The following is a 22,265-nucleotide window of genomic DNA, read 5'->3' as shown; positions in this document are numbered from 1 at the left end:
TGATAATAGCAAGCCCACTTGACAGAACTAGGCCATTCTCCAGTCTGCCTCATTAATAAAGCTGCTTTTGTTTTGTTTTTTATTTCAATCTACTGATAATGGAATCTACTTTCTCAATTGGGTCCAAATTTAGAAGGAGAAGGACAAAGTAATGTTCACTGACACACTCCCCATGCCAAATCCCAATCATAACTATCCTGAGCTTTCATTTCCCGCTGGGTGGCTCTCCTCACGGGGTGCACTCCTTGCGCATGGGCCTCCCCTACACGGGGGACACCCCTGCGTGGCAGGGCACTCCTTGTGCGCATCAGCACTGCACGTGGGCCAGCTCCACACTGTTGTAAGGAGGCCTGGGGTTTGAACCATGGGCCTCCCATGTGGTAGATGGATGCTCTATCCACTGGGCCAAGTCCGCTTCCCTGAAAGGGGTTTTTAAGAGTTCATTTAGCTTCCTAAAACACCCCATCACCTGCTAATTTGGGAAAACAATCTTTCATCTCTATAGTCACCGATAAAAAAAAGTATTATATTATAATTATATATTAGCCATGTCCCTCCTGTCAGGTTTTGGTTGTTGTTGTTTTGTTTTAATATGTATTCAGTCATTAGGGGCCTTTTTCCTTTTTCTTTTTTTTTAGGAGGTACTGGGGATTGAACCTATACACCGTACACGGGAAGAAAGCGCTCAATCAACTGAGCTATATCTGCTCCCCTCCTGTCAAATTTTGAGCCACTAATTGGTTAAATACCAGACAAGAGTCCCAATAATTTGACCAAATCCAACCCCTCTTTCGGCTAATTATAATGGCATCTCATCTACGGAGTTTACATATCTGACCACCTAGAGTAGCAGCAGGTAATTGGATTCCAATCACAGAACAGCCCCTTGATCCCTCCCAGAGACTATTTACTTATGTTTCCATATTATTCTAAGCTAGGTTGTTAGGTTATCCCAAACTACAAGGAATTAGAAACCATGAATCTGACCTGGAACTATGGCTCTTATAGGAAAAGGGTAACTTGGCATACTGAAGAGTCAGAAAAACTCAAGAAGCATGTAGGTCTTGGCCCATTTGGTATGAGGCAAAGAGTCATATGTTAATCTAGAAAAGTATCATCATTAAGAAATATGATAACTCATATTTCTAATACGGCCCTGAATCACCCAGAACTGATTAAATTGGACTACTTTTGCAAAGACAGTTGATGTCTTGTTTAAGAAGGCACAGAAGTGTAATACCTTTGAGGAAAATTTCCATCCAAAATAGACTTTAAAAAGTTATTATAGGGAAGCGGATGTGGCTCAACTGATAGAGCATCTGCCTACCATATGGAGAGTCCAGGGTTCAAACCCAGGGTCTCCTGACCTGTGTGGTGAGCTGTGCGCGCAAGGAGTGCCCTGCCACACAGGGATGTCCCCCGCGTAGGGGAGCCCCACACAAGGAATGTGCCCCGTCAGGAGAGCCACCCAGTGTGAAATAAGTGCAGCCTGCCCAGGAATGGCACCACACACATGGAGCACTGATGCAGCAAGATGACGCAACAAAAACGAGACACAGATTCCGGGTGCCACTGACAAGAATACAAGTGGACACAGAAGAACACAAAGAGAATGGACACAGAGAGCAGACAACTGGGGGGGGGTGATTTTTTTTAAAAATCTAAAAAATAACCTTGGTTAAATAAACTCTACATTCACAGGACAGGATACCATGCAGCCATTATAAAGAATAAGGCAGATTCTACATGTATTTGATAGGAAACAATCTCCGAGATACGTTGTGAAATGAAAAATCCAATTTACAGAACAGTATGCTAACAAAAAGAAAGAGAGTGAGAGAGAAACACACATACATATATGTATAGACTATCTCCAAAGGACATGTCAGAAACTGGTAATAATGGCTGTCCCTAAGAAAGGGGAAGAGTGGGGGCTGCACACAGGGCTGGATGAAAGGAACACCTTTTGCTGAATAAATATTTTATACCTTTTCACACTTATAAAAGCTTCCCAATGGTCAATTTAAGGATGTTCAGTGAACTTTCTCTGATAAAACTTCTGCAGTGATAATCAGAGATCTGCAGCTGTCCAGTTGGAAGGCATTTATTGCCTTAAGCTTAACTCATTACTAGTTTGGGTATTTTAAGGCCCAAATCACAATGCTCCAAAATTATGATCTGAAAGTTTCACCTGAATGCAAAGAATTAGAAACCACCTCTACAGGGAACCCTTTCATGACTGTCTAATCTGGGTTCCAGGGTACTGCTCCCTATTGCCCCAAGGAACCCACTGCATACCACAATCATTATTCTTACCACTTTGTCTGGAAATTGTCTCTTTCCATATATTATTCTTAAAACTTTTTTTGTAAATTTAAAATTATATCAAAATAAAAAGTTACTCAAAAAAACCACATACCACATAAAATCTTGAACATCTAATTAACAATAATTCTGCATGATCTCTTAGCAATTAGAAGAACTCTAGAAAAACAATTTGGATAGATCGTCTGTTTAGAATATTGCCCTCAAGAAAGTTGAAATATTTTTTCTTATAAAATTCTCCTGTAGAGAGCAAAGACATTCAAAACTAATTTACTAACCTTAGAGTTGTGCTTAGTCTTGAAAAAGTCTACCTAAAATTAACTGTAAAGTTTAGAAAGACATGTTTCTGAACATAGTCTTCTAATTCTTCCTTCTTTTCTCCCTTTCCCCATCTCAGTAAAATCCAGTTTTAAATAGAAAAAAAGAACTTTCATAGAAGCATCCAGAAAAATGTGCGCATGGAAGTAACTGATAAAATAAATGCCAATAGGAATATTTAAAACTCCCTCTTGATGCTTCCCTCAGACACTGTTCAGTACCAGAAGACAAGGGTTTACAAAATGAAAAATGCCAGATGGCAGATCAAGGCTATTAAAAGTGATATCTAAGGTTTATTAGAAAATAATGAGGAGCTGGGATAGAAAAATTCCATTTGTCCTAGAGAAACTGTAAAGATTCCCAGATCTTTCTGAAATTCTTCTTCCCAAAGGTCTACTTTAAGGATAAAGTACTTAATGTTCCTATTAAGCCATTACTATTAATCTAACACCTGCTGCACAAGATGTTCTTCATGAAGGTGAGCTCTGATCTTTAGATGACTGGAAGTAAACAAACTCTTTTTGAAATATTCATAGAGGGAATCAGACAAAGTTCACTGTTTTCTGTACCCTAACTAAGGATTTTATTTTAATAAGGAGAATTACTAACCACTTTTTTAAAAATGAGAAATGTATTACTTTCTCTGTTTTTCCATTCTAAGTCAATGAAGAAGCACCACTTTCTGAGACTTGCATTTGAGGATATCCATCTAATTATAACTGGTTCCAAAATCCAACCAGCCCATTGCTAGGGGTGAAGGGAGAGAAATAGTATAGAAAAATCTTGTGAATTTCCAAATTATTCTTGAGGATGTGTAGTCTAGAATTATTTTTTTCATTTGGGTAAGTTTATCCTATTTCTCTCTTATTAAAATGATTTTTATATAAAATGATAAAATGATAAAATGAAAAAAAGAGAGGTTGAATACTTGATTATATCTACTTCATGACTGAAGAAACAAAGTGAAAAGCCTCTCTGGTAAGCGTCAGTTTGAAAACAAGGCCTTGAAACTGTAATCCTCTCTATCTAAAGTGGGTAATAGAATGTCTTCTACTAAAAGCCACAAAAACACACCCAGATCATAAAATACAAACAGTGCCGCTATTGTACAATGTGCTTACACATCAGGGACTCTGTCTAGCTCTCTCTCTGGCACAGTAGCCATTAAGATACCAGCTAGACTGTTTCTCTGTTTTATTAATTTATGTGCCACAGTAATAATCTCAAAGAAGTTTTTTGATTTTGTTTAGTCTCCCAGAGAACCACAATTTCAACTCAACTTTGCCACTTCTCACCCAAGTTAAGGGTCTGTTTTGTGGTTGAAAGAAAAGCCTGACATTGAAACCACTAAAGATAAAGAAAGATGGGAAAGAGAAAACATTAAGAAGCAAGAAGAAGGGAGAGGATGTAAATTGTGGAGACAGGAGCATCGTTGATAATGAAGCCAGCTGCCTGAGTGTCAAAGACGATAACAGCTGGGAGAAATGTGGCCAGGCTGTCAGGTACTTATCTTCTAGACAAAATACCAACAGTAACGGCAGAATTGGAAGGACCCGGTACCAACTAAAAACAACCCTTCACTTTCTATGCCCCCTGCTCTGATATTTAACCAGTTTCCCTACGTCCCTAACTGCTCATATTTCAGGGTCACTAAGTCTTACTTCCAGGGTCTGCAACTTGGCCTTTGTTCCTCTGAACAAAGTGTGCTTCCTCTGAACATCCTCCCAATCAGAAGTTTACAGCAATGCATTTCCCTCTGGGGGACCACCTGGTCTCCTGGCTTGACACATCTGCCATGGGACACAACCCAATGCTCTGTGAACAATTTCAAAGACCCCTCTCCACTAGAATAAGAAATTTCCCTGTTGAGCTAAGTCTGTACTTAATTCTCCTTTTGCTCTTTGGCATCTGATAAAATCTTAAATTACCTTGTAGCCTTTTCCTTTCATTACCTAGAAGTTTTAACAGATACCTGATTATTGGAGATAAATGGGACCAAAAAAAAAAAAAAACCACATACAAATGATTTACCAGCAATAAGCACTAGGACAAGACTGATAAACTTAATTTCCCAATATATGGCTTTCCTGGGGACTTTGGTCTCTTCACTAAAAAACATAAGTTACTCTGACCTTATATTAAAGATGGAAGAGGAGTTAGACAATAAATACAGTTTTATTACAACTGGCCATTCTGATTTCATTAAAATATACATTTAATGCATATGTCATTTCATAGTATCCTTGATATTACTGATGACATCTAGAGAGCTCTACTTTGTGTCCCCAGGGACCATAAATGCATAATAAGTAGACTAAATATAACTAATTGTTCCATAAATGTTCTTAAATAATAAAAGGAATAAATAGTACCTAATGAGTGAGATAACAAGGATCTAGGTCTTCTAACCCCTATTCAAATGCTTCCTTCCTTCTTTTCCAAAACCTTTTATCCAAACCACAGACTCATCGAGATGAAAGAGCATTAGGGCAGCAGTCTTCCCTTTCTGCCTCAAAAACACTCAACTCTGAAGATATTACTCCCCTTCCTCTTTATTCAAGTACAAATAGAGAAGTTTCACAAAGATACTGTCCTCCTCTCTCACCACAACATCCAACTTTCAACCTTAAAGCAATATTAAATTGTCTTATTCCAAAGTTAAATAACAAAATGCAAACCTCCTGTGCTTCAACTAAATCTGGTCAGTAAACTGCTGCAGGAAGCAATGCTCTCTTTTTCACAAAGTCAAAAGTTCCTCCTTTTGTGATTAGTCTCCAAAAATGTTATGTGTATAAACAGTGGCATCTTTGGAGAGGAGAATCTGAAGACAAAACAGGCTTCCATTAGAATCTCCCAGATAGTCCTGTGAGGGGGAATTTTAAACTCATAGAAAGGGCATAAATCTGTCACCAGACACTGTGTATATACACACAAACACACACATATGTGGATGCGTGAATAGTGAGGAGACAAGGACTAAAGATGTCTTTGATCTAACAGTCTCCACCCAAGCTCTTAGAATTTAAACAAAAAATATCCTTATTTTGTGGATACCATCCCCTAACCTTCACTCCACTGAATAACAATGAATCAAAGCTGCTTAGCAGCTCTGTAGAGTAACCCAAAAGGACCTCTGCTGATTTCCTAACAGAAGACTACATTCATACCAAGGTTCCCCATTCATTAATTAGAAATGCTGCGCCAGAAATTCCCCTCCAGAGTCCCACAGCCATTCCGAGAACATGAGAAAGCAAGTATGCTGCAATCATTTTTTTTGCATTGGGTCCAAAATAAACTGTACCTAGGCCAAGACTGTAAAATATTTATCCAATAAAGAAATAAACAGCTAAAGAAGAGCCCAGGTTTCACTTAAGCAACACAGTTATCACAATTGATGATGTAATGTGATAGTTTTCAACATTATTTAATGATAAAATAAATAAAAGAAAGCCTCTAGTTATACCAATTTCACTGTACCCTCAGTGGTTGTAAAACACAGGCCTAAGGGTTCACTGGCAATATGCTCATGGAATTCTGAGCTAAGGAAAAGTAACAAGGCCTGAATTTCTTAGTTTACCCATCTCTAAGCAGGAAGCAGGTACAAGTAAATAATAACTCCTATAAGCCAGCAACTGTTCTAGGCACTTTATGTGCATTAACTCACTTAGTACCAACAATATTTTAAGGTTGATTTTATCAATCCCCATTTTAAGGATGTGGAAGAAAAAAATAACCTGAGATTAAACGATTTTGTTCAAAAGTCTACACAGCCAAGAAGTGATGCAAACTGATGGGTCTTTAAATTCCACAGGAGTTCATGTAAATGTAGTTTCCCTTGGTTTCACCAACATTCACTAAAATTATGGCCAGCAAAAGTTTCTAGAAGCCTGTCTCCCCTTGCCTCCCCTTGCACATACTTTTTGCTTTTGCTTCCTACTTTAAAGATATGTCACATTTGTTAAACTTAATACCCCTTTGAAGCAGTGGAGAATATCGGGATATCTCCATTTTATACACAAGGAAACTCAAGCCCAGGCTCAACTTCTTCCCTAATGACGCTCTTTGGAATAGTTTGATATGTCAGGTAGAGACTTTGGGAAAACCAAAAGTGAAAATGGACCCAAAGGAATTCAATATCAAAGAGAAAGCAATAAAGTCAGAAAGCTTGAAGAAAGCCCAGAAAATAGGCTGGAATTTTCCAAAAGCAATTTCTGAGGCCTTCCCTATAAAAACTGACTGGACCTTGACTTGGTCTTACTAGCAGAGAAAAGATGAACCAATAGGAGATTTTAGGGACTAGAAATGACATTCCAGTAAGATTGAGAAGTTAGTCTCAAAGTTGATTTAACAACAGCCCTCTTACCTCATTTGTTAGGGGGGTTAAACCTGAAATCAGAGACCCAATTTGCAAGCCAAAGTAAAACGGGACATGGCCTTGCTGACTGAACTATATCATTATCCAACGTAACACTGAATGAACACTGGAATTGAAGTAAGACAAAATTCAAAATAACCTTACGTCCTTGCATAGAGACAAGTAAGCAATAGTTTTAAAAGTAAGAACGTATGAAATGCAACTGTTGACGACTGTCTACACCACTTAAAAATGAGATGCAATGAGCCCCTACAAAAATACACTTTTGGAGCCTGGAATCCAGAGAGGGGCCCTAGAAGCTGCACGAACAGCGCTAAAGCCAATCTACCCACAAGAACTAAGCAGCCTGCCCTGACCCTGCACACGAGGGGCCCCAGGATTGTCGGCTGGACTATTATAAATATTTTGCTGAACCAGAGCGGCGGGAGGCCCCGCGGGGCAGGCGGAGGCCCGGAGGCTCCGCCGACCAGCGGCGGCTGCGGGGACCTTGTCCTGTGCTCGCCGACCTCTGACGCGGCGTCGTGGGTCCTAAGGTTGCGACCGGTCCAGTCCGAGGTTCGGCCATTTATCCCAAGTGGCGGGGCTCCCTGGCGCTCCCTCCCCGACCCCAGCTCCCGGCACCGTCCTCCCGGGATTCCTTCGAACAACGCGGCTCCATCCGCCACTTGGGACTGGAGCCCGGCGCTTCAGGCCTTCCTACCCTCCCCACCCGCACGTTCCCTGGCCGCCCCGCACGGCGTCTCGGGTGCCCCATACGGAACCGGCGCCTGCTCCTTGGCCGGCCCTCGAGTAGCCCAGCGCCCTTCCCCGCCCACCAGGAAAAAGCAGAGCGCCCGCGTGACCCGTGACCCTGCCGGCTCGTCGCCTTACCGGCTCCGCAACCACCTGACAGACAGCCCCAGCGCCGGCGACTCCATAGTCCTGGAACCAGCGCCAAGCCAGCCAGGCTCCTACACTCGTCGCGATTGGCCGAAGGGGCCGCAATCCCGCGATCCTATTGGCTGGATTCTCCGCAGCGGTCGGCGCGCGTGGCGGGCCGCCTGGGAGTACGGAAGGAGCTCCGCCCACCCCCGGGGGCGGGCATTGCTGGAGCCGCATCCTGCCGCGCGGCTCCATCCCGCTCCACGCTTGACCTGCAAGTTTTATCCCTTGGGCAACCTGGGCACAGATAAGGTTCTCTGCTGTACTGGAATACAAACCTCTTTCTGCTTAGGGACGTGGCACGGCTCCATTCTATAAAGTGACCTGGCTGGACAATTTCCTCCCCAGAGCCACATCATAGACTCTGCTGTCACTCCCCCCAAGGGCTTCCCACACCTGGGAGGGACCAAGAAACGTAAGCTAGTGCAGCCAGTTCGACCGCCTCAGGTATTTTACTCCCAAGTCTCTGTCGTCTGTTTTCCTCCATCCTACCCAGCTGCCTTACTTCTTCCACAGGCTTTATCCCGCCACCTAATTCCAAAACAATCCCACTCGGAACCCAGCTTCAACATCACAGCCCGGTGTCGGTCGTTCAGAAACCTCGCGATGCTAAAGAGGGGAAAAAAATAAATGGTCTAACAAATCATCCTGTCTGCAATGTCCTTTACAGCGACCAAAAACCTTCTTGCTACCACACCGTTAAAAGTCACCGAGCTTATCTAGGCAAGTTGTAGCTGAGAAAGAAAAAGCATAACCCCCTTTAACTTCTTTCTTCATGTAAAAACTGCAAGGAGAAAATCGTTAGTTCATAAAGGAGCCCAAGATATGAGGAAAGGAGAGTGAGCTGCAAAAAGTAAACTCCAACGAAATAAAAACAAACTCAGGGGCCAAAAGAAAAAAAAAAAAGTGTCTGGCATCACATCATCAGCTTCCTGAGGTCGGCTTTGTTTCCACTGAGAGTTTTTCCTGGAGAAAAGAAAAAAGTGTGCAAGTTAGTTCTGAGATACTGATCTCTCTACAACGCGTTTGTGGCGTTTCAGAAAGGTTTGACAAAGTCCCTCTAGACCAGAACCCTTCCTTTGGGAGACACTGGAAAATAAAACGACGGGAGCCAAGCTTGTCGCCCTGCCATTCCCCTCAAAGGGGCAACTTCCCTGGGCTCACGTACTTGCTGGATACTCACTTAGCTCACAGTGTGGAGCTGCCTCCGTCTTAAGCTGCTTCTTCTTCATTGTGCAGAACTGGTTTGACTTTTCTCAGTGCCAGGCTCCTGCTATATATGCAGACAAGTGATCCTCCCTTGGTGAAATAAGGACACTTTAGGCTACTCTAGGCAACTCAGCGCTGCTAAATAGATGGCTGGGAATTTGAAGAGGCAAACCACGCCCTCCAAAGCATAATCAAATTCCACCATTGACCGGCCATGAAATGGGGAGCATCGTATAACTGCCACTCCTGGATATTAATGAACAATTAATTGAGTTCAGAAACTTTCAAGGTTTCATTTCTGTCCCATTCATTGGGCTGGGCGTGTGAGTGCAAATGGATGAAAGGGGCAGAGTAAAAGGAATTGCTTTCCTTCCGAGCACCACTCCCCTTGGAGTGAAGCTGGCTCTAGCACTTGTAACAGGGGAGTGTGTGTGCTAGGACTCTGCTCCCTTGAGACGTGCGCTGAAACCAATTAACCCCAATCCTGACAGGCCACATCAACTTTCCACGTACGTTCGTGCAGCAGTGATGCAATTATCAGGAGTCTCAGAGGTGTGGGTGAAAATGCCGCCTGGTCTCTCCCTCGGGATCTGAAGGACCGGCTGGCATCAGCCTGGTCAATTAGTGATTCACGGGTGGACAACAAAGCCACACAAAACCCTGGACTGGGTGCATGAGGGAAAAGAAAACGAAAATAAAAAATCATGAGATGGCAAAAAAGAAATCCAGCCAGCCTAGAATTTCTTGTGAGGGAGGAGGGGAACAGAAAGAAAGAAGAAATTGTGCCTCAGGGAAAATAGTTTAGATGGCCAGTTGAAGGCAATATTAGAAGGGATATTCTAATATCAGAGTGGGATAGCGGAGGGAAGGAGAAGACTGTGCTTGTTTTCAGGTAGCAGGCACGTTTCATGTATTTTTTAAGAAAATCTGCTTAGCACCATAAAGTCATATGCAAATAAGTATGATGAAAATAAATACCTCAGAATGTTAAAGAAAGAAAATAATAATCCTAATTTGTCAAGGTAGGCTTCCAGCAAATGATCCTGGTTCCTACACAGAACAACCATAGCCTCTGTAGAAGGCCCTGTGGCTCTTCTGCCATGGAAGCTCTCCTTACTGTGGGGTTTCCTCAAGTTTTAAAAGTTCTGTCACTACAATTTTATCAAGCTCCTTGTCCTTGTTCTACATCAGACAAATTATTAAGACAAAACTGCCTTTGCAGACTGGTTGGAGTGCCAGTTTGTCTCCATCCAGGAGAAAAGAGAAGTGCGTCTGAAATCAATCCTGAATCCATAGGAAAAAGGAGGGGAAAGTCCTATTTCAGCTTAGAAATTTTACAAGTAAGAATGTATTTTACTCTGTGACATAACCACGGCCCCACTTCAGTCTTGTATACCTAAAAACATTTCTTTCCTTTCTATCTGGCTCTTTCATAAAATCCCATTAGTGTAAATTGACTGAACATTATCACAATAGTCCATTCATTTCTATGTAGATGCTAACAGTATCCGTACATATTTTTATGTGTGCTCTTTATTTCAGTAGGTAGAAGGCTTTTCCTTCCACGCTTACTTTCCACCCACTCATAAAGTATTCCTTTTAATACTCATTTTCCCTTGTTAACTGAGAAAAAATAAACTAGGCTGTAAGGCAACAAACCATAAGATAAGGAAGTCAGTAAACTAACTTGTAGGTTAGATAAAAATGTAATCATTTCTTTTTTATTATTGGGGGTCTTAGAATTGCATTTCAGAGAGCAGAGATTCAGGTTGCAACCCAAAGTGTGTCCCATTATTGGCACTTTTTTAAAAAAAGAAAATGATTACGTAAGTTTTTTTTAATCTAACCTACAGGTTAGTTTATTGATTTCCTTATCTTATGGTTTGTTTCCAGTCTCCAGATGTCCTTAAGGTTTTTTTGTTTTTCTGTTTTAAGATTTATATCCCCTCCCCCCCTCCTCCCCCCCCCCCCCCCCCCCGCCCTACCCCATTATCTGCTCTCTGTGTCCATTCACTGCCCATTCTTCTGTGTCTGCTTGTCTTCTCTTTAGGCAGCTCTGGGAACCAATCCTGGGACCTTCCAGAATGGGAAAGAGGTGCTCAATCTGTTGTGCCTCCTCTGCTCCTTAGTCTGCTGCATCTCTTATTGTCTCTCCTCTGTGTCTCTTTTTGTTGCATCATCTTGCTGCTCCAGCTTTCCACACGGGCCAGCACTCCTGTGAGGGACAGCACTCTATTCTGGCCAGCTCACTGCGTGGGCCAGCACTCCACATGGGCCAGCTCTCTGCTTGGGCCAGCTTGCCTTCACCAGGAGGCCCTGGGAATTGAACCCTGGACCTCCCACATGGTAGATGGGAGCCCAGTCACTTGAGCCACATCTGCTTCCCTGTCCTTAGGGTTTTGAGGAACAATGTTGCTTGAGACTTTGCACACTTCTGCAGTTTATGATATCTGGCTGAGATTTGCAAAGAATAATCTCCAGAATGACCTCCCAACTCTATTTTAAATCTTTTAACCATAATAACTCTATTTTGTTCTATTTATTTTTATGTTTTCCCCTTTTGATCAAGCTCTTTCTCTGAAAGCATCACTGATCAGCATTTGGTATTAACCCCTTGGCACCAGGGAAGCTCATCCCTGGGAGTAAAATCCCACATAAGGGGAAAAGTAGTGAGTTTATTTGCAGAGTTTGGCTTAGAGAGTGCCACATTTAAGCAACAAAGAGGTTTTCAGGGGGTGACTCTTAGGCATTAATTATAATTAGACTTAATTTCATCATTACAGAAATTAATTTCATGAGTATGAGCTTCAAGATCTAGTGTTTGGCACATTAGCATGATTTTGGAAGCAGTTGTGACTGTCATTCTGAAGATGAGACAATGAATAAGAGACATTGTAGTGACTATAAAAAATAATGATTAGCAAGGTTTGACACATGCTACAAATCCAGTCTCCTCAAGACCTAAGATTTAGCCAACTAATTAAGCTTCTTGGGGGAAGTGGATTTCACTCATGCTACACATGTCCACCTACGACATGGAAGGTCCAGGGTTCAAACCCAGGGCCTCCTGACGCATGTGGTGAGCTGGCCCATGTGCAGTACTGACACATGCAAGGAGTGCCATGCCACGAAGGGGTTTCCCCCATGTAGGGGAGCCCCATACACAAGGAGTATGTTCCGTAAGGAAAGCTGCCCCATGTGAAAAAAGTACAGCCTGCCCAGGAGTGGCGCTGCACACAGAGAGCTGATGTAGCGAGATGATGCAACAAAAAAAGAGACACAGATTCCCAGTGTTGCTGACAAGAATACAAGCAGACACAGAAGAACACACAATGAATGGACACAGAGAGCAGACAACTGGGGGGGTCGGGGGAAGGGGAGAAAAATAAATAAATAATAAAATCTTAAATAAATAAATAAATAAGCCTCTTGGGGGCTTTGCTGCTTCAGCTTCAACTGCTAGTGATCCTCAAGTACTCTCTCATATGGTGGGATCAAAATGGCAGCTTCCTTTTTCTGTGTCTCTCCTCTCTGTGTTCCATTTATAAAAAGCTACAGTAAGAAGGCTGAGACCTAACCTTGGTCACACCTCACTGACTTAGTCCAACAAGGGAGATCTAATCAAGTGATCTAATCAAGGCCCCTTAACCAAGTCTAATGCAATCAAAGGGTACCACACCCACAGGAATTCATTAGTTCAAAAAACCAACCAACCCACAAAACAATATTATGCTAAGTGAAAGAAACCAGACACAAAGTACTGCATATTGTATGGTTCCATCTATATAAAATGTAAATATAAATCAATTTAAAAAGATGAAATTAGATTAGTGGTTATGTAGGGCTGGGTAAGGATAGAGGAATTGAGAGGTGAGTGCTAAGGAGTATGGAGTTTTTCTTTTTGGACTAATGAAATTGTTCTAAAAAAATTTTTTTTTGAGGGACCAGAAATTGAACCCAGGACTTTGTATGTGGGAAGCTGGTGCTCAACCACTTCCCTGAGTTGTTTTTATTGCTTTTTTTGCTTGTTATTTGTTTTTGTCTTTTTCAGGAGGCACTGAGAACCTAACCCGGGACCTCCCATGTGGGAGGAGGGCGTTCAACTGCTTGAGCCACATCCATACCTATTCTAAAATTTTTTGTGATGAATGCACGACACAGTGATTATACTAAAAGCCAATGATTATACACTTTGGAGCATTGTATGGTATGTGAATATATCTCTTATTCACATCAAACTGCTTTAAAAAAATACACACCAAAAAAAAAATAGTGAAGAGGTTATGTATAGCAGGTATTATAGTGTTCCTTTCAATCTGATGAAAATCAGGTCTAGTCCTGCTTCTTGGGGTAGCCATCTATATTAGATGCCTGTCCACTTCTTATCCTTGGTAATTTTGAACTTTAGGTCCCCAGTAGGATTTCATTTTCAGGTAGGGTTGGGAGCTTTCTTTAAATGACAAATAAGAATCTAAGAAATATACTTTCTAATTTAGCTGCATATGGATTAGTTAAGGGTACTTGTACTCCAGTGAGATAGGAGTGCATCTTTTTTTTATGTTTAAAATTATAATCTGGGGAAGCGGACTTGGCCCAGTGGTTAGGACATTCATCTACTACATGAGAGGTCCACAGTTCAAACCCTGGGCCTCCTTGACCCGTGTGGAGCTGGCCCACGTGCAGTGCTGATGCGCGCAAGGAGTGCTGTGCCACGCAAGGGTGTCGCCATGTAGGGGAGCCCCACACACAAGGAGTGCACCCTGTAAGGAGAGCCGCCCAGTGCAAAAGAAAGAGCAGCCTGCCCAGGAATGGTGCCGCACACACAGAGAGCTGACGCAGCTAGATGACGCAACAAAAAGAGACACAGATTCCCCTGCCGCTGACAACAACAGAAGTGGACAAAGATGAACCTGCAGCAAATAGACAAAGAGAACAGACAACTGGGGGGAGGGGGAGGGGGAAGGAGAGAGAAATAAAATAAATAAGTCTTTAAAATAAATAAATAAAATTATAATCTATTTTATTTAATGTATTCATAAACCATACAATCCATCTAAAGTATACAATCAATGGCATTTTTATAATAACAGAGTTGTACATTCATTACTTCAATCAATATTAGAGCATTTTCATTACTCAAAAAAAAAAAGAAAGAAAAGAAAAAAGAAAAGAAACACACACACAAAAATCTTACCTCTTAGTAGTCACCTCTCAGTCTAAACCAGGACATTCCACCCTCTGGACCCCCAAAATACTGTTCTTTCCATATGCAAAATACATTCATTCCATCACAATATTTTAAAAATCCTTAAATCATTTCAGTAGCAATGTTAAGTAGAAAATCTAAAAAAATCAGTTATAGGCATGCAGTCTGTGTTGGGTCAAAATTCCCCTCTGGCTGTAGATGTATGAAACTTAGAAGTTATCTGCTTCCAATATACAAAGGAGGGACAGTCACAGGATACATGTTCCCATTGCCCTAGGAAGAAATAGAAAGGAAAACAGAGGTCATGGATTCCAAACAGTCCTGAAAACTTGCAGGGCATACTCTGTTAGCTTTCAAAGTCTGACAGTCTTCTGTAGAATGATGATTTCTTCTCAGAGCTTTGAGTGGGAGTCCACACCTTTTCAGGGCATGCCCAGAAGCCATCTTCTCAGCTCCATCCCTCATCAAACGTTGGGGTGGTGGCCCCACTCTTCCTAATCTCTGGTGCACAGGCCAAACCCCTTAGAATAGTGGGGTGGTGACTTAATCTCATCAATCTCCAGGGTATGTGCTCCACCCTCTCTCTAGCCTGGAGTGAACAAACTCTTCTGGAACAATGGGTACAAGAGCCACCCTCTTCAAACCACCGGTGTATTCACCCCCTCTGCACATATGGATGGGGTTCCTATCTTGGCCTGAGAAGATGTCTTAAGTCCTGACCTCAGTTTCCACAGTTTTGCTCTTGAAGTTGTTTTTCCTTCAATCTCTCCCTTTCCTGTCCCTTTAAGTCCAGGTTGACAATGGTTTTGTTTATATAGATCTCACAAACAGCTTGTTGGTTTAGCATGCAGGAAACAGGGGTCCAAGCCATCAGACTGTAAGATTTCCACAAGTCCTTCCTGGATAACTGCATTTCCAATCCTGACTTACAAGTTCCAAGATTAGTTAGTTAAATCATCACATGGGGCACTATCCTCTGGGGGCTTGTTTGTTTAGGTAATTGAGGTTTGTTTGTTTTTTTCTGCTAAGTTTTTTGTACTTTATTTCCTGCATGAATAAGTTAAAAATAGTAAATTTTCCCAAGTTCTGATTTATAGATAACATGAATAAGCAGCACACAAAACATTCAGTTTCACAGAGAGTAACATTCAGTGATCCTTTTAAATGCAATTCAATCCATATTTAAGCTAAGTGCAATAATAATTTAAAACAAGATAGCTAAATACACACACAACCTGTATATCCTGAACTGTAAGTGTTTCCATGGCCACATATGTTTTCATTTGAGTCCAAATTTCCATGATGAACAAGTACTAACAAATATATTAATAAAACACTACCCCAAGTGCTTACCTTGCCACCAGCTTTTAAAGCAATGCCATTCATGCTACTGAAAGCATTTATTTTTAGAAAATTTAATCTGATCTGGGAAAATTAGTTCCCTAAAACTTGACAAACAGTACGTATAAGTCCCAAAGATTTTAAATCAAAGATACCTACCAACACTGAAGCATTCACATAAAGTTTAACACATTCTTTTTTTAAAAAAAATCACTCTTGCTATGTGAAGAAAATTAAAACTAATCACTATTTAAGACACTTAAACATTCTTTAAAAATATTGTAATTTCCAGAGATAGAGAGACAAGGTGGCAGCTGAATAAGGAGTTCCAAGAGTCAGTTCATCCTACAGTGCAGTTAGTAATCACCCAGAGCTATCTAAAGCACCTGTTTGGGAGACCAGGAGACCAGAAGAGTATCCTGCAACATCCTAGAAAGAATAGAAGGAGAAGATTGCCCATCTGCAGGGAAGATTCATGAGCAGAGCACTCCAAACCACAGAGGCGTATGCCCATCCCCTGCTGGCAGCAAAAGTTGGCTCAGGAGCTATTCCCTGGCTGGGTTGGAAGCTATGTTTCCCAAAAACAGGGGAGGAAGAGAACAGTTGGGTACCAATTTCAGCAACTGATTAGTAAATTCAGCTGGCTAAACTCTAATCCTAAGAACTGCTAAAATTTGAATCTCTCCAAGTCAGAAAAAGTCCAGTAGCCTCCATTTTAACTCTGCCCCCTTCATGAGGGGAAGTGGAGTTGATTGAAAGGCACAGTGACAATAGAAACAAGTTTCTTTCCACCCAGGTCAGATTGCAGCCCTAGCCTAGCTCCAGCCCTACCTCCAGCAGAGAGGAAGCTAGGGTGGCAGGGTTCTGCACCAGCCCCTCTGGGCAGCGTAGTCCCTTTTGGCCTGCACAGACTAGATTGTTGGGCACCTGTGGCTACATCCCCACTTCCTGATAGGATAGGAGGGGGGTTGTTTCCTCAACCTCTCTGGGCAACTGCAGGCACTTTGGCTTGCATGGAATAGATTGTTGGGCACTCCTATGTTTCCATCTCTGCCCCTGAAAAAGTAGAAGGGACATGTTCCCTAAGCCTCTCCAGGCACCTGCAGCCACTTTTTTTTCTTTTTCTTTTTCTTTTGTCTTTATTTATTTATTTTTTTTGTCTTTATTTTTTTAATGTTACATTAAAAAAATATGAGGTACCCATATACCCCACCCTTCTACCCCCACTCCTCCCCCCATAAAAACAACCTCCTCAATCCTCATGAGACATTCATTGCATTTGGTGAATACATCTCTGAGCACCACTGCACCTCATGGTCAGTGGTCCACATCATAGCCCACACTCTCCTGCAGTCCACCCAGTGGGCCATGGGAGGACGTACAATGTCCAGTAACTGTCCCTGCAGCACCACCTAGGACAACTCCAAGTCCCGAAAATGCCCCCACATCACATCTCTTCCTCCCACTCCCTAAACCCAGCAGCCACCATGGCCACTTTCTCCATACTAATGCTACATTTTCTTCAATTACTAATCACAATGGTTCATGAATAGAATATCAATAAGTCCACTCTAATCCATGCTCTATTCCTCCATCCTGTGGACCTTAGAATGGTTGTGTCCACTCCACATCTCTATCAAGAGGGGGCTTAGATTCCACATGGATGCTGGATGCAATTCTCCTGCTTTCAGTTGTAGGCACTCTTGGCTCCCTGGTGTGGTGGTTGACCTTCTTCACCTCCATGTTAGATGAGTGGGGTAAGTACAATAAACCAGAGCGTAGGAGTTGCAAGTCTGTTGAGACTCAGGGCCTGGCTATCACATGGTCAGTTCAGAGATTCAGGTTCCCTGGGTATACATTAAACACCAGCACCAAATACAGTTCCAGTAAAACTAACAGGAGAGACTTATGGACAGAGATCGCATCTGAATCCAGCTCCATCACACAGAAACACAAACTCCAAAGCAGGGTCAGCTGACATGGCACTGAATTCCATCTGCCATGACCATAGAACCTGTGGGTCTCTGTAGCCCTCAGAAGAACCAATACCTGGGGTTGTATTTACTTTAGCTGTCTCTGGGACTCTGCTGAGGTGTGCATAAGGGCAACCCCTCTGATAACCTCCCAGCTCTTTTTGGAGACTCATAGCCATATAAACTCACTTGTCCTTTCCATTTCCTCCTTTTATTCAGGTCAAAAAACATTTTTAACTCCTGGTATATGTAAACTGAGATATTCTGCTGGTCTGAGTTGACCCTTTTATTCAAGGTCATTTTCTAGTTACATCATCAGCTGGTACTTGGTAGTAATCCCTCAGTGCCAGGGAGGCTCATCCTGGGAGTCATGTCCCACAATGGGGGGAAGGCAACACATTTACATGCTGAGTTTGGCTCCGAAACTGGCCACACTTGAGCAACACGGAGGCTCAACTCTAGGCCTTGTTCTTATTTCAGGTGCACAGGCTCACAAGCATAGTCATTAGGATCAAGGGCTCATTGTTGGACCTTCCTTCTTTTTTGGTCTTTGCCGTTGCACTTGGGGGATTGTTGCTGTTCCTTTAGGAACTGTGATAGAACTCCCCTGGCTAGGAACTCAGCACTCCCTCAGTTGTTGTTTTTAATTGTAACCACTATGAAAACATCCAAACATTTTTATGTACCCTGGATATATGCCCTGGAGAACTCCCTGCCAACCATGTGTCCCTGTCAATAACATCCCACACCAGTATTCCTCCCCTGCCATTGTTGAAACTCTTTGTGATCCAAAACTTCTTCAAAAGTGAAGCCCAATATATTGCCAGGTTCCATTAATAGTAAAATGGAATATAGTGATTAGTTTAAAGGTTAGATATAGAATACATATTAATTTAGAAAAATTAAGGTAAAAATAAATTGGGGTATCAAAAAATTAAAAAATGCAAAAGCTTTGTTTTTGATGTTTTGCCTTCCATCACTGCAATAAGTGTAGCCCTGTATGCAAATTGGCAAGGCAACTACTTCCGTCTTTTCCTCAGTGTCTACATCCTTTCTTTTTCTACCTGCAGCCACTTTTGCCCCACAGGGACTACACTGTTGGACACATCTGTAGCTCCATCCTTGCCCTGATAGGAAGGAGAAGGGATAATGCTCCCTCAGCCTCTCTGGGCAACGGCATTTGCTATTGGCCCACATGGACTAGATTATTGGGCACTCCTGAGGTTCCATCCATACCTCTGGCATTGGAGAGGGGGGATAGTACCTTGTCAGTCTGCCTGGGCAATTATGTCAGTTTTGAACCACATGGGTTAGTTTGCTGCCTACACCTGCAGTTCCATCCCTGTCTCAAGCAGGGAAGAAGGGGTGTGGAGCTTCATCAGTCTTTCTGGCAACTACAGAAGGTCTTGACCTGCAATGGATTATAGCACATGCCTGCGGCTCTGTCTGTTGGTTTCATTGGTTCCTAGGCCAACATGGGAAGCTTCAGCCTCATAGCTCACAGTACCAACCACATCCTTGGATTCTACTATGCAACAAGAAAGGGAGAAATGACAAGAAACAGATGAAAAAGAGCTGAAAAAATTCAGATTGGCTAACCATCAGCCACTATAAAATTCTAAATTAAGTTCAGCTAAGTATCAAAGAGGGACTATACACAAAGCCAATCAAATAAGAGCACAAGACTAAAGAATAAATACATCTAGTAAATCACCCACAAAAACTTATAATCCATACCAAGAAACAGGAAGATATGGCCCCATCAAAGGAACAAGCTAAGCCTCCAGATGACATAAAGGAGTTGAGAAAACTAATCTTAGATGTTCAAACAAAGTTCCTTAATATATTCTACGAGATGGCTGAAGAGAGTAAGGATATTAAGAAGACACTGGGTGAACACAAAGAAGAAGTTGAAAGCATACATAGAAAAACAGCAGATCTCATGGAAATGAAAGGCATAATAAATGGAATTTAAAATACACTGGAATAAAGAAAGGAAAAAAGGAAAAATAAAATATAAAAATAAACAAAAAACAAAAACAAAGAAAGAAAATTTTAAAACTCAAAAAGAAAATAAAAGAAAAAGATAAAATACACTGGAGTGGAATGGATGTAGCTCAAGCAGCTGAGAGTCTGCCTTCCACAGGGGTTTGGTTTCCAGTGCCTCCTGAAAAAAAAAAAAAAATACAAGCAAAACAAATGGTAAAACCAACTCACAAAAGCAGATATAGCTCAGTGTTTGAGCACCGGCTTCCCTGGTTTCTGGTACCTCAAAAACAAAAACAAACAAACAAAAACACTGGAGGCTTACAACATCAGATTTGAAGAAGTAGAAGAAAGGATAAGTGAGCTTGAAAACAGAGCCTCTGAAGGTGAGCACACAAAAGAATAAAGAAAAGAATGGAAAAAATGGAACAGGATTTCAGGGAAATAAATGACAGCAAGAGATATGCAAATATATATGTTACGGGTGTCCCAAAAGAAGAAAAGGGGAAAGGGGCAAAAGGAATATTTGAGGAAATAATGGTAGAAAACTACCTAACCCTATTGAAATACATAAATATATGTGTCCAAAAAGCACAACATAACTCCCATCCAAATAAATCTGCATAGGCCTACTCTGAGACACATACTAATCAGAATGCTAGATGTCAAAGATAAAAAGAGAATCCGGAGAACAGCAAAAGAAAAGATGTATCACATGCAAGGATGCCCAATAAGAGTAAGTGCTGATTTCTTATCAGAAAACATGGAAGCAAGAAGGCAGTGGTATGATATGTTTAATATACTACAAGAGAAAACTTTCAGCCAAGAATCTGGAAAGATCATTGAAGTTTGTCTTTCAAAACTCAGGACCAGTTTAGAATATTCACAGATAAAGAGAAACTGGGAGAGTCTGTAACCAAGAGACCAGCTTTGCAGGAAATACTACTGGGAGTGTGTGATGGTTAGGCTAATGTGTCAACTCAGTCAGGTAATGATGCCCAGTTGTTTGGTCAAGCAAGCATTGGGATAATTGTAATACAAGGGCATTTCATGGACTTTAATAATCGGTGAGTTGACTGCATAGATGGCTGGTTACATCTACAATCAAATGAGGAGATTGCCATCAGTAGTGAGCGATGTCTCATCCAATCAGTTAAAGACCTTAAAAGAGGAAGTGATTTCAGCTTTTGGGGAGAAAATTCCTCTCTTTACTTCAGACAGACAGCATCTCCTGGGGAACACAACAAGGACCTTCATCAGAACCCCTGGTTTGCAGCCTGCTCTTCTGAATTTGGACTTGTGCATCCCATGGTTGCATGAGACAATTTTATAAAATCTCATATTATTTACAGATATCTCTGGTGAGTTCGGTTTCCCTAGAGAACCCCAACTAATACAGTTTGGTACCAAGAGTGGTTCTTGAGAAACAGAATCTTAAAGCTGGGATTTCTGAATTGGTTCTGGAATTTTTGCAATTGGCTCTCTACTCTGATTAGATTCAAGGACACTAATGACTCTCTTTCCAATAATCAAGAGGCCACTGGCTGTCCATGGCAAGAATTGGCAATAGAGATATGCAAAATATCACCACTGGATATGATTGCTTCCATGCTTATAAGAAGCTGCAGGGAAGCTGATGTGGCTCAAGCAATTGGGCTCTCATCTACCATATAGGAGGTCCAGGGTTCAATACCCAGGACGTCCTGGTGAAGGCAAGCTGGCCCCTGTGGTGAACTGGCCATGCGAGGGCCGCCCCACACAGGAATGCTGGCCAATGCAGAGAGCTAACACAGCTAGACGATGCAACAAAAAGAGACACAGAGGAGAGACAATAAGAGACTTAGCAGACCAGGGAGCTGAGGTGGCACAAGAGAATGATCGCCCCTCTCCCACTCCAGAAGGTCCCGGGATCAGTTCCCAGAACCTCTTAATGAGAATACAAGCAGACATAGAAGAACACACAGCAAATGGACACAGAGAGCAGACAATGGAGGGGGGTGGAGAAATAAACAAACAAATCTTTAAAAAAAAAAACTAACAAGATCATTAAAAAAAAAGTGGGGATCTTGGTGAGACTGTTGTTTAACTTAAAAAGGTTTTGCGGGGTTAAAAGGTACAATGGTGTTGACTTGCTTTTCCTAAATATGATAGATACAGCTACAAAAGAAAAGGATGAGCCAAAGGCTTCAAATTTGCAACTTAAGTACTGCATAAATAATGTGAAAGTTTCTATGTGTGCTCTGAAAAAAATTGTCTAATGCAACTGCAGACTTGAGATCTCTGAAAACAACTCATGTATGAGTAGCAGAGTCTCCTGTGTGAGTAGCAGAGTTACAACAGCAACTAAAATCTCAACCTTGCAGGATGTCTTCTGTTAAAGTGAGAGCATTGATTGAAAGGGAGTGGAACCCTGAGGATTGGGATGGAGACATATGGGTTGATGATGATATTGGTGGGTACATTGAAGCCCTAAATTCTGTTGAAATTTTGCCAGGTAAGCGTGTAATGGTCTGCTTGATAAAGACCAACCAATGTCAGGCTTGCATCACCCAATCTCTAGCCTGCCCTGATGCAGGTACCACCCAACCTCAAGCCTGCACTGCCCAATCTC

At 41.9% G+C, this 22,265-nt stretch overlaps 1 protein-coding gene across 14 annotated transcripts in view; it reads right to left on the bottom strand.

The window, feature by feature from the left end:
* The window catches only part of SLC11A2 (solute carrier family 11 member 2), a 30,350-nt gene extending 21,104 nt beyond the window's left edge, over nucleotides 1–9,246 (bottom strand). Inside the window, exons 1-2 of one of the 14 annotated variants that reach the window (XM_071218890.1) lie at nucleotides 7,834–7,853; nucleotides 3,282–3,390 (exon numbers count right to left, since the gene is read on the bottom strand). Coding sequence is in view for 2 of the 14 variants with exons in the window: in XM_071218888.1 (XP_071074989.1) it covers nucleotides 9,108–9,171 (64 nt within the window). In the remaining 12 variants the exon portion in view is untranslated. Of the gene's footprint in view, nucleotides 1–1,711; nucleotides 7,854–7,888; nucleotides 8,089–9,107 lie in introns of those variants that run through there. The other 13 variants (XM_071218894.1, XM_071218888.1, XM_012523373.4 and 10 more) reach the window with 13 other exon arrangements.
* Between the last annotated feature and the right edge of the window lie 13,019 nt (nucleotides 9,247–22,265).

This window comes from Dasypus novemcinctus, chromosome 12 (genome assembly GCF_030445035.2).
Source record: "Dasypus novemcinctus isolate mDasNov1 chromosome 12, mDasNov1.1.hap2, whole genome shotgun sequence".
NCBI lineage: Eukaryota > Metazoa > Chordata > Mammalia > Cingulata > Dasypodidae > Dasypus > Dasypus novemcinctus.
Note: the sequence above shows the minus strand (reverse complement) of the source record. Positions and strands in the feature narration are given on the sequence as shown.